A 17,289-nucleotide genomic window follows, 5' to 3' on the forward strand; every position below is an offset into this window, starting at 1 on the left:
TGGACATCAATTAGACAAATTAGGGCAGATTTCTTATTGGAAATAATGAAAAGCAGAAGACAATGGAACAGCACCAGATGGTCAATATGGAAATAAAATTGATTATATTCTTAGGAGTCAAAGATGGAGAAGCTCTATACACTCCTAATTGCAAAATTCAGGCTTAAATTGAAGAAAATAGGGGAAAACACTAGGCTATTCAGGTGAACTAAACCAAAACCCTTATGATTATATAGTGGAGGTGACAAATAGATTCAAGGAATTAGATCTGGTAGAGTGCCTGAAGAACTATGGACAGAGGTTTGTAATGTTGTACAGGAGGCCGTGACCAAAACCATCCAAAAGAAAAAGAAATAGAAAAAGGCAAAGTGGTTGTCTAAGGAGGCTTTACATATAATGGAGGAAAGAGGAGAAGCAAAACGCAAGGGAGAAAGGGAAAGATATACCCAACTTAAGGCAGAGTTCCAGAGAATAGCAAGGAGAGATAAGAAAGCCTTCTTAGGAGAACAATGCATAGAAATAGAGGAAAACAATAGAATGAGAAAGAATAGAGATCTATTCAAGAAAATTGGATATGTCAAGGGAATATTTCATGCAAGGATGGGCACAATAAAGGACAAAAACAGTAAGGAACTAAAACAAGCAGAGGTGATTAAGAAGAAGTGGCAAAAATACACAGAAGTATACAAAAAAAGTCTTAATGATCTGGATAACCATGATGGTGTGGTCACTCACCTAGAGCCAGAAATCCTGGAGCATTACTTGAGAAGCATTACCACAAACAAAGCTAGTGGAGGTGATGGAAGTCCAGCTGAGCTATTTAAAATTTTAAAAGGTGATGCTGTTAAAGTGCTGTGCTCAATATGTCAGCAAATTTGGAAAACTCAGCAGTGGCCATAGGATTGGAAAAGGTCAGTTCTCATACCAATCCCAAAGAAGGGCAATGCCAAAGAATATTCAAACTACTGTACAATTGTGCTCATTTCACATGTTAACAAGGCTATGCTCAACATCCTTCAAGCTAGGCTTCAGTAGTACATGAACCAAGAACTTCCAGATGTACAAGCCAGGTTTAGAAAAGGCCGAGGAACAGAGATAAAAATTGCCAACATGTGTTGGATCATCAAGAAAGCAAGAGAATTCAAGAAAATATATCTACTTCTATTTCACTGATTAAAATTCTTAAAGAGATGGGAGTACCAGACCATCTTACCTATCTCCTGATAAACCTGTATGTGGATCAAGAAGCAACAGCTAGAACTGGACATGGAACAATGGACGGGTTCAAAATTGAGAAAGGAGTACCACAAGGCTGTATATTGTCATCCTGCTTATTTAACTTACATGCAGAGTATATCATGTGAAATGCCAGGTGGGATAAATCACAAGTTGAAATCAACACTGCCAGAAGAAATATCAAAAACCTCAGATATGCAGATGATACCACTCTAAAGGCAGAAACTGAAGAGGAAGTAAAGAGCTTCTTAATGAGGGTGAAAGAAGAGAGTGAAAAAGCTGGCTTAAAACTCAACATTCAAAAAACTTAAGATATGGCATCTGGTCCCATCACTTCACAGCAAATAGAAGTGGAAAAAGTGGAAGCAGTGACAGATTTTGTTTTCTTGGGCTCCAAAAGCACTGTGGATGTTGACTGCAGCCATGAAATTAAAAGATACTTGCTCCTTGGAAGGAAAGCTATGACAAACCTAGATAGCATATTAAAAATCAGATACATCTCTTTGCCAACAAAGGTCCATATAATCAAAGCTCTGGTTTTTCTAGTAGTCACGTATGGATGTGAGAATTGAACCATAAAGAAGGGTGAGCACCAAAGAACTGATGCTTTTGGAGGACTGTGGACTGCAAGGTGATCAAACCAGTCAATCTTAAAGGAAATCAACCCTGAGTACTCATTAGAAGGATGATGCTGAAGCTGAAGCTCCAACACTTTGGCCACCTGATTAGGAAGAGCTGAGTCACTGAAAAAGACCTTGATGCTGGGAAAGATTAAAGGCAAAAGCGGGTGGCAGAGGATGAAAGGGTTAGACAGCATCACCGACTCAGTTAGACAGCATCATCGACTCAATGGACATAAATTTGAGCAAACTCCAGGGGATAATGGAGGACAGAGGAGCCTGGTGTGCTGCAGTCCACTGGGTCACAAAGAGTTGGATATGACTTAGCAGCTGAAGAACAACAAATCCTAATGAAAACAGTAATATGCTTTCCCACACAAATTGATAAGCTGAATATGAAAATTATATAGAAATGTGAAAAAACCTAAAGTAGTCAAAGTAATCTTAAGAAAGAACAAAGTTGGAGGACTCTCACTTTCTGATATTAATAAGCCTTCTAAAGAGCTACAATCATTATATGATTTTACTGTAAGGATTCAACTATTACTGGAATACAACAGTGTCCAGAGATAGACCCTATATATAAGCTTAATTGATTTTTGTCTAATGTATCAAGTCAATTCAATGGGGAAAGGGAAGTCTTCTAAACAAATAATGCTAGAAAAATTAGATAATGTGTATTTTCCAATATGACCAAGCAATTATCTCTGACACTCTCTACCTGAAGATAGCATCAGGTTCCATATTAAGGGCTTAGTCCCACAAGACTGCACCCAATTCAGATGCCAGTCACAAATCCAGGCTGTTGCATGTGCTTTGGGGCTAACTGGCTATTAATCAGAGGTTCTCAAGATCCCTCTCCTTAAGTTCAATTACAAACATATCTCATTTTATCATGCTTCACAGATACTGCATTTTTTACAAATTGAAGGTTTGTGGCAAACCTGCATCAAGCAAGTCTATCAGGACCATTTTTCCACGTGAACTGCCGGGGTCCAGCCCCAGCTGATCCAGGGTATTCGAAGGAGAGAGGGCATAGGCAAGGGTCAGGAAACAACTGCTTAATTACACGTTAATTAAGGATACAAAGAGTAATAGAATGAGGATAGCTCAGTAGGAAAATTCAGTGGAGAAAAGAGGCTGAGTAGCTTGGTTTACGCGGGAGACCAATAAAACTTCAAGACAAGAAGTTTGCACCACTCACGTAGGCCGCAGGCGTCCTTCCATTCTCCCGAAGGAGAGGAGACACTGAGGCCTCCCCGGTCGGATCTTAGAAGCCCAGGCATAATTAGCAAGCATGGTGGGTTCCGCGCTCCAGATGGAGACTCAGCTAGAATTTGGGAGAGAGAGTGACATGGGGAGACCAAGTTTCAGTGAACAAGGCCCGCACTTTATTTTCCAAAGTAGTTTTTAAACCTTAAGTTATGCATAGAGGATAATGGGGGAAGGGGTGGAGTCATGCAAGGACAGCAGTTCCTGGTTCTAATCTAAGCCAGGCTTTCAAACTTATCATATGCAAAAGTTCAGGTGATTGACATCATCTTCTGGCCCGGAGGCCTGTTAACATTTTAAGAAACTTATTTTTCTCTAAAGGTGATTATTCCAAAGTCAGGCACCAGCCTCCCAAAAAGCACTGGACAAAGCTGCATTTTACATTTCTATACACCCATTATATCAATCAATACACTGCCAAGGACACAGTAGGTAAGGAGTATGGAGACTTAGCAGCAAACATTGGCCCAACAAGTGAAAAACCCTTCACCAATACAATTTCTAATCAATCTTTTAACTACTCAAAGGAATCTGTGTTTAGGCAGTTTAGAACATCTCCTGCCTCTCACAGTTGGGAGGCTCTGAACAATCACATGTGGCCGGAAAAACCCATTCAGGCAGGCTAGAGGATTTCCAAAGGAGTTTGTAGGTTGAAACACTGTCACACCCAGGAATTATTAACTGGAGCTGTAAGCTAACTCTTTTTTTCAGAGAGAGGTAGTGGGGGACAGCCCCCATAAAGTCAGAGGTGTAGGTGAAAGCAAAAAGCAGAAAGTAGGCAGACTCTGGTTTGGGAGGTAGATGCTCGAGAATTTCCAGGGGGACTCCTGAGGCTCGATCCCGCCTTTGCGTATGCCGAGCCTCCTTCCTCATGACCTTTGTCATGGGTGGAGCTCCTCACGCTGGCTCCTGGCAGTGATAGAATTCCAGTTGAGCTATTCCAGATCCTGAAAGATGATGCTGTGGAAAGTGCTGCACTCAATATGCAATATGCACTCAATATGCAATATGCTGGCTCCCGGCAGTGAACATTTACTCACTTTGTGTCTCTGCATCACATTTTGATAATCCTTACAATATTTCAAACTTTTTAATTATTACTGTATTTGTCACTGTGATCTGTGATCACTGATCTTTGATGTCACTATTGCAAAAAGATTATGACTTGCTGAAGACTTCAGTTCAGTTCAGTTTAGTCGCTCAGTTGTGTCCGACTCTTTGCGACCCCATGAATCGCAGCACGCCAGGCCTCCCTCTCCATCACCAACTCCGGGAGTTCACTGAGACTCACGTCCATCAAGTCAGTGATGCCACCCAGCCATCTCATCCTCTGTCGTCCCCTTCTCCTCCTGCCCCCAATCCCTCCCAGCATCAGAGTCTTTTCCAATGAGTCAACTCTTCACATGAGGTGGCCAAAGTACTGGAGTTTCAGCTTTAGCATCATTCCTTCCAAAGAAATCCCAGGGCTGATCTCCTTCAGAATGGACTGGTTGGATCTCCTTGCAGTCCAAGGGACTGCTGAAGACTTAGATGATGGTTAATGCTTTCCAGCAATAAAGTGTTTCTTAATTAAGGTATGTACAATGTTTCTTTTAGACATAATGCTACTGTATACTTAACAGACTAAAGTACAATGAAACACACTCTTTGTGCACTGGGAAACAAAAAAGTTTGTGTAATGGCTTTATTGTGATACTCTCTTCATTGTACTGGTCTGGAACCAAACTTAAAATATCCTAGGTGTGCCTGTATTGTACTTGAGCAGCTCACAGAGCTCAGAGAAATGTTTACTTACATTTCCCAGTTTATTACAAAGAGTATAGGATACAGACAAAAGGGCAGATGAAGGCGTGGTAAGTACACAGGGCAAGGTTCAAAAGGGCTCTGATCACAGGAGCTTCTGTCCCCATGGAGCTAGGGTACACAACCTACCTAGCACATGGATGTGTTTTACAACCCAGAAGCTCATCAAATCTTGTCCAAGAGTTTTTATAGCGTTTAATCTGCAGTCCACCCCATATCCCTTTCCCAGAGGTAGGCAGGTGAGGTGGAAAATTCTAACTCTCTAAATACTTGGTCTTCTGGTGACCAGTCCCATCTGAGGCTATCTAGAGATGCCACCCTAAGTCATCTCCCTAGCATGAACCAGCCGTTGTGCTCAAAAAGGGGCTCCTTATGAATGACAAAGGACAAATCTACCACTCAGGAAATTCCAAGGGTTTGGGGAGCTTTGTGTCAGGACCAAAGGACAAAGAATAAATGTATTTCCTGTTATCACACAACAACGAAAAATATAAACCTCGATCATTATCTCACTTCACACATGAAAATTTATTCAATATATACAAGCCAGACCCAAAAGTTTTAAGATAAAAGAAATATACAGGAATATCTTTACAATCTTGGGGTAGACAGGCAAAGATTTCCTACAGAGGACACAAAGAGCACTAAGCATTAAACATAATTTTTTGATAAACTGGATTTCATGAAAATTTAAAACTTCAGCTCATCAAAAGGCAAGCCACAGACTGGGAGAAATATTCCCAATATATGTATCTGGTAATGGACTCATAGCCAGAATACTCAATTACAAGAAGAGAAATGAGCCAAAAAAAGTGAAGGACTTGAACATACACTTATGAAAGAAGACACAGCAATATATAACATGCACATGAAAAGGGGCTTAACATCACTGACCATCAGGGAAGCACAAACTGAAACCATCGGAAGACATCATTTTTACAGCCACCAGTGAAGAGAATGATAACACACACAAAAAAAGGATGTGAAACAATTGGAACCTTTATGAATACCTGTACAAGTATTTACAGCAGCATCATTCATAATAGTCTCCAAAACTGGAGACTACACAATTGTCTATCATCAGAAGTTATAAATTGGGTTATATTCATGCAAAGGAATTACTATTCAGCAATAAAAAGGACTCAGTTACTGATACATGCAACAAGGATGATTTTAAAAGCATTAGGCTAAGAAAAACAAATGAGATGCAAAAGGGAATTATACTACAAGGTTCCCTTTATATGAAATATATAAGAACACACAAAACTCACTTAGAGTGACAGAAATCACAATAGTGATGGCCTAAGTGGAGGAGGCAGTGGCCCCCACTCCAGTGCTCTCGCCTGGAGAATCCCAAGGATGGAGGAGCCTGGTGGGCTGCAGTCCGTGGGGATGCTAAGAGTCGGACACGACTGAGCGACTTCACTTACACTTTTCACTTTCATGCACTGGAGAAGGCACTGGCACCCCACTCCAGTGCTCTTGCCTGGAAAATCCCAAGGATGGAGGAGCCTGGTGGGCTGCAGTCCGTGGGGATGCTAAGAGTCGGACACGACTGAGCGACTTCACTTTCACTTTTCACTTTCATGCACTGGAGAAGGAAATGGCAACCCACTCCAATATTCTTGCCTGGAGAATCCCACGGATGGGGGAGCCTGGTGGGCTGCTGTCTATCGGGTCGCACAGGGTCAGACACGACTGAAGTGACTTAGCAGCAGCAGCAAGGGAGCCCAAGGAAACTTTCTAGAGGGGGATAAAAATGTTCTCTATCTTGACTGGGGTGTGGTTACATAGTTATATATGTTTATCAAAAATCATTGAACTCCATATATAAGATATGTGCATCCTACTATATCTGTAAGTTTAACCCAGTAAAACACTGAAAGAAAGGAAAAACAACTTTAAAAACAGATTTTAGCTCAAGATGGCAGACTGACCACAAGTACTTATCATCTCCCCACAAATTAGTATCTGGGATGAGATAGAAGAGCATCTGAAACACTGGTATTCTGCTTATTTTGTCCTAGGTGATGAGTACAAAGGTATTTTCTCTTTGGGATAATCCATCTATCTGGACCCTTATGTACAGGTATCAGATCAGATCATGTATACGTGTTATATTCTGTACATGTGCTATATTCAATTTTTTTTAAATTGGCCAATGAACTAGGTATCCTCCACAATCCACTGCTATATAGAACATCAAGAAACGAAGGAAATTTGTTGCTGACTGTAGCCCTCCAGGCTCCTCTGTCCATGGGATTTTTCAGGTAAGAATACTGGAGTGGTTGCCATTTCCTTTTCGAGAGGATCTTTCCAACCAGCGATCGAACCTGAGTGTCCTGTGTCCCCTGATGCTGAGCCATCAGGGGAAGCCCACAGAGCATCTAACCAGCTATTATATTTTCACAGAGCATGCTCCTCAGAACACCAACCTTTGGCCTGTATTTCTGTGTCTCTTCTCACTGACTTGAATCTCTAAGTGTCTGATTACTGTGGAAAGTGGAAGAATTTCCACCTTCTTGTGGCCATCCACAAGCCTTAGGAGGAATTCTGAATCATTTCCTGTTGAGAATTCTAACCCTAACACAGGAGGGGGAAAACCAATAATGAGGATGAAAAAATGTTGCCTGCCATATCAGTAAACAAAGGACTTGCAGCCATCAAGGCATTGCATTGTAGCCTCCCTGACAGTTAGCCCTGAGGGAACTTAGGATAGAAACAGGATGCCTGTCATCTAGCGGTCTGTCAGCTGCTGCAGCCACCCTGATGGTGCACCCTGAGAGCAAGCTCAGAAGGAGAAAGCACAGGATACTGGTCCCAGACAGCTGAGGGCCCCAGATAACTGAGGAATGATTTCAGTGAGCCCAAGCTCTTGCATCTTCCTGTACATAAACAAGCACTAAATTCCTTAACTTGAGATATGTGGTTTTCTTTAGTAACAGTAATTTTTTTTTTAACTTTTGTATTTTATACTGGAGTATAGCCAATTAACAATGTTGTGAGAGTTTCAGGTGGACACCAAAGGAACTAAGCCATATGAATACATGTATCCATTCTCCCCAAATTAACGGTAATCTTTTGATGTTCTGACTACCTGGAAAACTTTGCTGCAAAAATTCATATATCCTGGTTCCTCCCTTAACCACTTTGAAGCAGTCCCTTAGAGTTGTCTGAGACTGCATTCAAGGATTAAGTCCTCGGTTTGTCCACCAAACAAAACATAATTTTCAACTTATAGGTTGTACTTTTTTTCAGTCAACAATATTAAAATCAGAATCCTCCTTCTGTGTTTTCAAATTTTCATTGACTCTAATTATAAACTGAATAAAGATTGTTTTAAAATTTCCTTAAAGAAAAAAAAGGCTGGTTTAGTCCACGAAAATAAAGGTCAAGATCACGGGACGGACAGAATGTTGTTAGGAGTATAACTGAAATAACCAACTATGGGATCTGAGTGTAAAAGAGAAAGAAATGTAGCCAAGAGACTTAAATGTGCTGGGAAAACAGAAAGATCCTGGGAACACAGATCAAAAAGCAAATTTATCAGAACTCAAGCAGCAGAAAAATAAGACAAGATGTTACAGGGGGAAAAAGAAGAGTTTCAGAGTTCAAGAAATATCTACTTACTTTAACAACTTAAAATGAATATAGGAGTACCTATGATTACAACTGTCAACCTATGGCATGGTGCCTGACCTAAAGTAAAACGTGAATAAATAAGGGGTAACTGTTGTGAGTCAGTGAGAAAATGTGAAGTACTTATAACCTAGAAGATAATTAACTATAAATGTACAGCAACTAAGAAAAAAATAAAATTTATTTCTATAAATAACATACAGCCCATCTGATATTTTTAGATTATCCAATCAAATGTTCTCTTCCTTAAGGATAAATTAAAGTTGATTGGACAGATACTATATATATAAATATATAGCCATATGTACTCAGAGTAAAATAAAATTTCATTTTCTTCTGAAGCAATTTTAAATCATAAACACGGTGGTTTAAATAATTTTTTCTACATTTGAGGAATTTCTACAGTGCCCTTATAACTCAATATTGGCCACAATGAAATTAACCATAAATCTAAAGAAGACAGATTGCTTATAAAATAGATATCCTCATTGTACTACAGACTCAACAGAGTCTGAAAAGGGAAACAGAACAATATAAAATAAGGCATTAGACATTAGTACTGATGAGCAATGGGAAGTTTCAATCACATGATGGTGGAATTTGGTCTTGGCGCCACATAACTCATTATAAATTCAGTCTGTCAACTGGATTCTTTTGCAAAACATCTCAAACATGACTGGAAACTTTAATGACCCTTCACCAGCAAATATTTACCACAGTGTACCCATAATAAAATTCTACTTAAAGCAATTTTATTACCTGCCTCAATAGTTTCTCAATGGCAGACATTACCATAAGACCTCTCCAAACAAGGGGGGCAGTCTCTTCAACCAGGAAGCCCATGGACATACTGCAGAAGGAAACCAAAAATACAACTAAATTACATAGGGTAATCAATATTACTGTGAAAACTAACATAAAGTAAAAAAAAAAAAAATGCTCACCAAGCAATACCATAATTCAAAAGAGGCCGCATTAAGTTGCCTGAAAGAGAAAAAACCATTTTTTAGAAGAGAAAGTCACTATACATAAACATAATCATCAAGCAGTGTCAAATTAAAAATATAACTAAGGTATTGGAAAAAAAGCTATGATAAACCTAGACAGTGTATTAAAAAGCAGAGACATCACTTTGCCACAAAGGTCCGTATAGTCAAAGCTATGGTTTTTCCAGTAGTCATGAATGGATGTGAGAGTTGGACCATAAAGAACGCTGAGCACCAAAGAATTGATACTTTCAACTGTGGTGCTGGAGAAGATCCCTGAGGGTCCTTTGGACTGCAAGATCAAACCAATCAATCTTAAAGGAAATCAACTCTGAATATTCACTGGAAGGACTGATGCTGAAGATGAAGCGCCAATACTTTGGCCACTTGATATGAAGAGCCGACTCATTAGAAAATACCCTGATGTTGGGAAACGTTGAGGGCATAAGAATGAGGTGACAGGATGAGATAGTTGGATGGCATCACTGACTTAATGGACATAAGTCTGAGCAAACTCTGGGAGAGAGTGAAGGACAGGGAAGCCTGGTGTGCTGCAGTCCATGTGGTCCCAAAGAGTCAGACAGGACTTAGCAACTGAAAAATAACAAAGCTACTCATATTGCTACTCTTAAATTAATACATCTCAATTTGAAACAGTTAAAACATCATATCAAGTATACAACTAACATATGCAATAGATTCAACATCTAAAAACAGGTGGGATATAGTTTCAGAAACACATCTATAATTTTCAGGTGTTCTAAAAAATAGCCTCAATAAGTAATTTGTCTGTCAATTTCTTACTTCAAATCTCAACATAATACAAGCCAAATGTGAAAAACCAAAAGCAACATAGTACTTAATAATAAAAGACTGAATGTTTCTCCTCTAGGATCAGGAGTAAGACAAGGATGCCCACTTTTGCCACTTCTAGTCAACATAATACTGAAAGTTATAGCCAGAGCAATGAAGCAAGACAAAGAAATAAATAGCATCCAAACTGCAAAGGAGGAAGTAAAGTTTCCTCGTTTCACAGATACTATGATCTTATATATAAGACCCTAAAGATTCCAGAAAGAAAACTATTGGAGCTAATAAGTAAATCTAGTAGAAGATACAAAGTTAAAATTAAAAAATCAGTTTATTTCTTATATACATGAACAATCTTAAAAGGAAATTATGAAAATCCTATTTATAACAGCATCAAAAAGAATAAATACTTTGGAATTAACTTAATCAAGGAGATAAAAGACTTGTAAAATTAAAACTATAAAATATTGCTGAAAGAATTTAAAGAAGACAAAAATAAAAACACATCCCATGTTCATCAGCTGAAAGACTTAACATTAAGATGGCAATACTACCCAAAGTCACCTACAGATTCAATGCGCTCCTTATCAAAATGCTGTTAACATTTTCTGCAGAAATAAATCCATCCTAATATTCATATGGAATCTCAAGGGATCCCCAATATGAAAATCAATCTTGAAAAAGAAGAACACAGCTTGAAGACTCTTACTTCCGTATTTCAAAATTTACTACACAGCTACAGCATTCAAAACCCAGTGGGGTACTGGCATAAAGGTAGACATATAAACCAATGGAATAGAATAGAGATCCCAGAAATATACTCTCACTTATACAGTCAAATGATATTTTCACAAAGAGGCCAAAATCATTCAATGGGGGAAAAGCTGGGAAAATTGGATATCCAAACGCAAAAGAATGAAGTTGGACCTTTACCTAACATAAAAATTAACTAAAAAATGGATCAAAGCCCTAAATGCAAGAGCTATTAATTATAAATCTCTTAGAACACACAGGGCAAGAGATTCATGCCACTGGATTTGGTGAGGCTTTCTTGGATACAACACCAAACAAGAGCAACAAAAGAAACAACAGACAAACTGGAGTTCATGAAAGTTTGTAAATGTTGTGCATCAGGAGACAATATCAACAGGGTGAAAAGGCAATCCACAAAATGGGAGAAAATATTTGTAAATCATTTATTCTATAGAGATTAATACCCAGAATATAGAGAAAATTCTTAAAACTCAATAAAACAACAAAATTCAAAAATGGGCAAAGGAAGTGAATAGACATTTCTTCAAGGAAGATATACAAATGGCCAATAAGCACAAGAAAAAATGTTCAGCATCACTGATTGTTATTAAAATGTGAATCAAAATTACAATGAGAGATCACCTCACAGTATTAGGATAGCTGCCATCAAAATGTAAAAAATAAAAACCTACAGGAAATAACAATTGGCAAGAATATAGACAAATGGGAATCCTTGTGCACTATTCACAGGAATGTAAAACGGAAATGCTACAGAAAATAATGAGTTCTTCAAAAAACTAAAATAGAATTACCATACAATCCAACAACTCTACTTCTTAATATATACCCAAAAAGGACTGAAAGCATGGCCTCAGTGTCCTGAAGAGATTTTTGTACACTCGTGTTCATAGCAACAGTATTCACAATAGTTAAAATGTGGAAACAAACCAAGCGCCCATTAATGAATGAATGGATAAGCTAAATGTGGTATAGATACACAATGCAATATTATTCAGCCTCAAAAAAGGAAGAAAATCCTGACATAGGCTACAACAAGGATGAACCATGAGAACATTATGCTGAGTAAAGTAAGTTATCCACAAAAAAAAAAAAAAAAGAGAACTACTCTATGATTCCTCTTAAATGAGATACTGAAAGTCAAAATGACAGAAAGTAGAATGATGGTTGACAAAAGGATGGGGAAGTAGCAATAAAGAGCTACTGTTTAATGGGCAGAGTGTTTCAGTTTTCCAAGATGAAAAGAACTATGGAGATAGTTGGTGCTGATGGCTGAACAATATTATAAATGTATTAAATACCACTTAACTGTGGTGTTGGAGAAGACTCTTCAGAGTCCCTTGGACTGCAAGAAGATCCAACCAGTCCATCCTAAAGGAAATCAGTCCTGAATATTTATTAGAAGGACGGATGCTGAAGCTAAAGCTCCAATACTTTGGCCACTTGATGCAAAGAGCTGACTCACTGGAAAAGACCCTGACGCTGGGAAAGACTGAAGGCAGGAGGAGAAGGGGACGACAGAGGACGAGATGGCTAGATGGCATCACCGACTCAATGGACATGAGTTTGAGCAAGCTCCAGGGCATGAAGACGGACAGGGAAGCCTGGCGTGCTACAGTCCGTCGGGTCGCAAAGAGTCGGACACGACTGAGTGACTGAACAACGTACACTTAAAAATGGTTAACAGGGTAAACTTTAAGTTATGTGGTTTTTACCACAATAAAACAAAGAAAAAAAAAAACAACTTGACTCTCTAATCTGAGACAAGAAATTGTATTAATCTTAAGATAAAAACCAATGTACTACTTATGCTCACAACAAAACAAAGAAAATACACTTCATGGGGCAAAAGACTATTATAAAATATAGTTTCTTTTATCAAACTATCTGTGCAGTCATGCCTCCAGTCATTTTCGCTACCATATCCTACATTTTCACCATAACAAAGTATATAAAAAGCCCTCTTATCTTAGATAACTTAGACAAGTACAGGGCTAGAAGTTTAGGACAAAATCATAAAAATCTAGCAAGATTACACATTCAGATTTTATCATATATTCTTCAGTTCTTTCTCCTCTTTAAAGAAGTTTAAATTTAAAATAATGTATAAAGCATATAGGCATGGTTTATACAAGAAATCCATTACTGAACTCAACTCTATTCATTGGATACCTACACAAGAAAAGGGCTTCCCTGATAGCTCAGCTGGTAAAGAATCCGCCTGCAATATGGGAGACCTGGGTTCGATCTCTGGGTTGTGAAGATCCCCTGGAGAAGGGAAAGGCTACCCACTCCAGTATTCTGACCTGGAGAATTCCATGAACTGTATAGTCCATGGGGTCGCAAGGAGTTGGACACAACTGAGCAACTTTCACTTCACACAAAGAAAAAACTATGACCCTTTATTAAGACTGGTGAATAAGAATGCTTTTTACTGTTCCAAACTAAAATGTTTAAGAATGCATATATTTCTTTATGGTTTCCCTCTATAACTTCTGACTAAACTAACAAGCTCAATCTTCCCCATAGCTAATTTGGTAACAGGACTCTTTTCCACAATACTTCATCAATTCTTTCCAAAGCATCCAAGTTAAATTTTCAGAGTAACAACTTTCCTTCATTCTGCTTTGGACTTCGTTCTACTTTCTATTTTCTTCAATAACATATGCATAATGATTAAAGAGTTAAGTAGTACAATTAAAATTATTACTAAATGTCAATAATCCCCAACCCTCTCCTATTTTATTACTCTCCAGAGCCAATAACTCTTAACTGACTCTTTTGTTGTTGCTGTTTCTTGTTTTCTAATTTATTTTATTTATTTTTAATTGGAGGATAATTGCTTTACAACATGTGCTGGTTTCTGCCGTATAGCAGCATGACTCAGCCATAGGTATCCATATGTCCCCTCCCTCTTGAACCTCCCTTCCATCTCCCACCCCACCCCACCTGCTCTAGGCTGTCACAGAGCACCAGGTATGAACTGTCTGCATCATATAGTGAACACCCACTGGCAGCAGCTGCTCTTTGCTGGAGGAGCCGTGAAGAGATACCCAACGTCCAAGGTAAGAGAAACCCACATAACATGGTAGGTGTTGCAAGAGGGCATCAGAGGGCAGATACACTGAAACCATACTCACAGAAAACTAGCCAATCTGATCACATGGACCACAGCCTTGTCTAACTCAATGAAACAAAGCCATGCCATGTCAGGCCACCCAAAACGGACAGGTCATGCTGGAGAAGTCTGACAGAATGTGGTCTACTGGAGAAGGGAATGGTAAACCACTTCAGTATTCTTGCCTTGAGAACCCCACGAATAGTATGAAAAGGCAAAATGATAGGATACTGAAAGAGGAACTCCCCAGGTCAGTAAGTGTCCAATATGCTACTGGAGGTCAGTGGAGAAATAACTCCAGAAAGAATAAGGGATGGAGCCAAAGCAAAAACAATACCCAGCTATGGATGTGACTGGTGATAGAAGCAAGGTCTGATGCTGTAAAGAGCAATATTGCATAGGAACCTGGAATGGTAGGTCCATGAATCAAGGCAAATTGGAAGTGGTCAAACAGGAGATGGCAAGAGTGAACATCGACATTCTAGGAATCAGCAAACTAAGATGGACTGGAATGGGTGAATTTAACTCAGATGACCATTATATCTACCTCTGTGGATAGGAATCCCTTGGAAGAAACAGAGTAGCCATCATAGTCAACAAGAGTCCGAAATGCAGTACTTGGATGCAATCTCAAAAACGACAGAATGTTCTCTGTTCGTTTCCAAGGCAAACGATTCAATATTATGGTAATCCAAGCCTATGCCCCAACCAGTAACATTGAAGAAGCTGAAGTTAAATGGTTCTATGAAGACCTACAAGACCTTTTAGAAGTAACACCCCAAAAAGATGTCCTTTTCATTACAGGGGATTGGAATGCAAGAGTAGGAAATCAAGAAATACCTGGAGTAACAGGCAAATTTGGCCTTGGAGTACGGAATGAAGCAGGGCAAAGACTAACAGAGTTTTGCCAAGAGAACGCACTGGTCATAGCAAACACCCTCTTCCAACGACACAAGAGAAGACTCTACACATGGACATCACCAGATGGTCAACACCGAAATCAGATTGATTATATTCTTTGCAGCCAAAGATGGAGAAGCTCTATACAGTCAGCAAACACAAGACCGGGAGCTGACTGTGGCTCAGATCATGAACTCCTTATTGCCAAATTCAGACTTAAATTGAAGAAAGTAGGAAAAACCACTACACCATTCAGGTATGACCTAAAGCAAATCCCTTATGATTATACAGTGGAAGTGAGAATTAGATTTAAGGGACTAGATCTGATAGAGTGCCTGATGAACTATGGACTGAGGTTCGTGACATTGTACAGGAGACAGGGAGCAAGACCAACCCCATGGAAAAGAAATGCAAAAAAGCAAAATGGCTGTCTGGGGAGGCCTTACAAATAGCTGTGAAAAGAAGAGAAGCGAAAAGCAAAGGAGAAAAGGAAAGATATAAGCATCTGAATGCAGAGTTCCAAAGAATAGCAAGGAGAGATAAGAAAGCCTTCTTCAGCGATCAATGCAAAGAAATAGAGGAAAACAACAGAATGGGAAACACTAGAGATCTCTTCAAGAACATTAGAGATACCAAGGGAACATTTCATGCAAAGATGGGCTCGATAAAGGACAGAAATGGTATGGATCTAACAGAAGCAGAAGATATTAAGAAGAGCTGGCAAGAATAAACAGAAGAACTGTACAAAAAAGATCTTCATGACCCAGATAATCACGATGGTGTGATCACTCACCTAGAGCCAGACATCTTGGAATGTGAAGTCAAGTGGGCCTTAGAAAGCATCACTACAAACAAAGCTAGTGGAGGTGATGGCATTCCAGTTGAGCTATTCCAAATCCTGAAAGATGATGCTGTGAAAGTGCTGCACTCCATATGCCAGCAAATTTGGAAAACTCAGCAGTGGCCATAGGACTGGAAAAGGTCAGTTTTTATTCCAATCCCAAAGAAAGGTAATGCCAAAGAATGCTCAAACTACCGCACAATTGCACTCATCTCACATGCTAGTAAAGTAATGCTGAAAATTCTCCAAGCCAGGCTTCAGCAATACGTGAACCGTGAACTTCCAGATGTTCAAGCTGGTTTTAGGAAAGGCAGATGAACCAGAGATCAAATCGCCAACATCCGCTGGATCGTTGAAAAAGCAGGAGAGTTCCAGAAAAACATCTATTTCTGCTTTATTGACTATGCCAAAGCCTTTGACTGTGTGGATCACAATAAACTGTGGAAAATTCTGAAAGAGATGGGAATACCAGACCACCTGACCTGCCTCTTGAGAAATCTGTATGCAGGTCAGGAAACAACAGTTAGAACTGGACATGGAACAACAGACTGGTTCCAAATAGGAAAAGGAGTATGTCAAGGCTGTATATTGTCACCCTGCTTATTCAACTTCTATCCAGAGTACAACACGAAAAACGCTGGACTGGAAGAAGCACAAGCTGGAATCAAGATTGCCGGGAGAAATATCAATAACCTCAGATATGCAGATGACACCATCCTGATGGCAGAAAGTGAAGAGGAACTAAAAAGCCTCTTGATGAAAGTGAAAGTGGAGAGTGAAAAAGTTGGCTTAAAGCTCATCATTTAGAAAACTAAGATCATGGCATCTGGTCCCATCACTTCATGGGAAACAGATGGAGAAACAGTGTCAGATTTTATTTTGGGGGACTCCAAAACCACTGCAGATGGTGATTGCAGCCATGAAATTAAAAGACGCTTACTCCTGAGAAGGAAAGTTATGACCAACCTAGATAGCATATTCAAAAGCAGAGACATTACTTTGCCAACAAAGGTCTGTCTAGTCAAGGCTATGGTTTTTCCAGTGGTTATGTATGGATGTGAGAGTTCACCTGTGAAGAAAGCTGAGCGCCAAAGAATTGATGCTTTTGAACTGTGGTGTTGAAGACTCTTGAGAGTCCCTTGGACTGCAAGGAGATCTAACCAGTCCATTCTAAAGGAGATCGGTCCTGGGTGTTCATTGGAAGGACTGATGCTGAAGCTGAAACTCCAATACTTTGGCCACCTCATGCGAAGAGTTGACTCATTGGAAAAGACCCTGATGCTGGGAGGGATT

At 39.4% G+C, this 17,289-nt stretch overlaps 1 protein-coding gene across 2 annotated transcripts in view; it reads right to left on the reverse strand.

The window, feature by feature from the left end:
- The window catches only part of NUBPL (nucleotide binding protein like), a 457,415-nt gene that overhangs the window by 356,944 nt on the left and 83,182 nt on the right, over positions 1 to 17,289 (reverse strand). For both annotated transcript variants that reach the window (XM_045163735.1, XM_025271622.3), the window contains exons 5-6: positions 9,515 to 9,554; positions 9,330 to 9,420 (exon numbers count right to left, since the gene is read on the reverse strand). In XM_045163735.1, the coding sequence (XP_045019670.1) occupies positions 9,330 to 9,420; positions 9,515 to 9,554 (131 nt within the window). The remainder of the gene's footprint in view (positions 1 to 9,329; positions 9,421 to 9,514; positions 9,555 to 17,289) is intronic.

Source organism: Bubalus bubalis, chromosome 20 (genome assembly GCF_019923935.1).
Source record: "Bubalus bubalis isolate 160015118507 breed Murrah chromosome 20, NDDB_SH_1, whole genome shotgun sequence".
NCBI classification, from domain to species: Eukaryota; Metazoa; Chordata; class Mammalia; order Artiodactyla; family Bovidae; genus Bubalus; species Bubalus bubalis.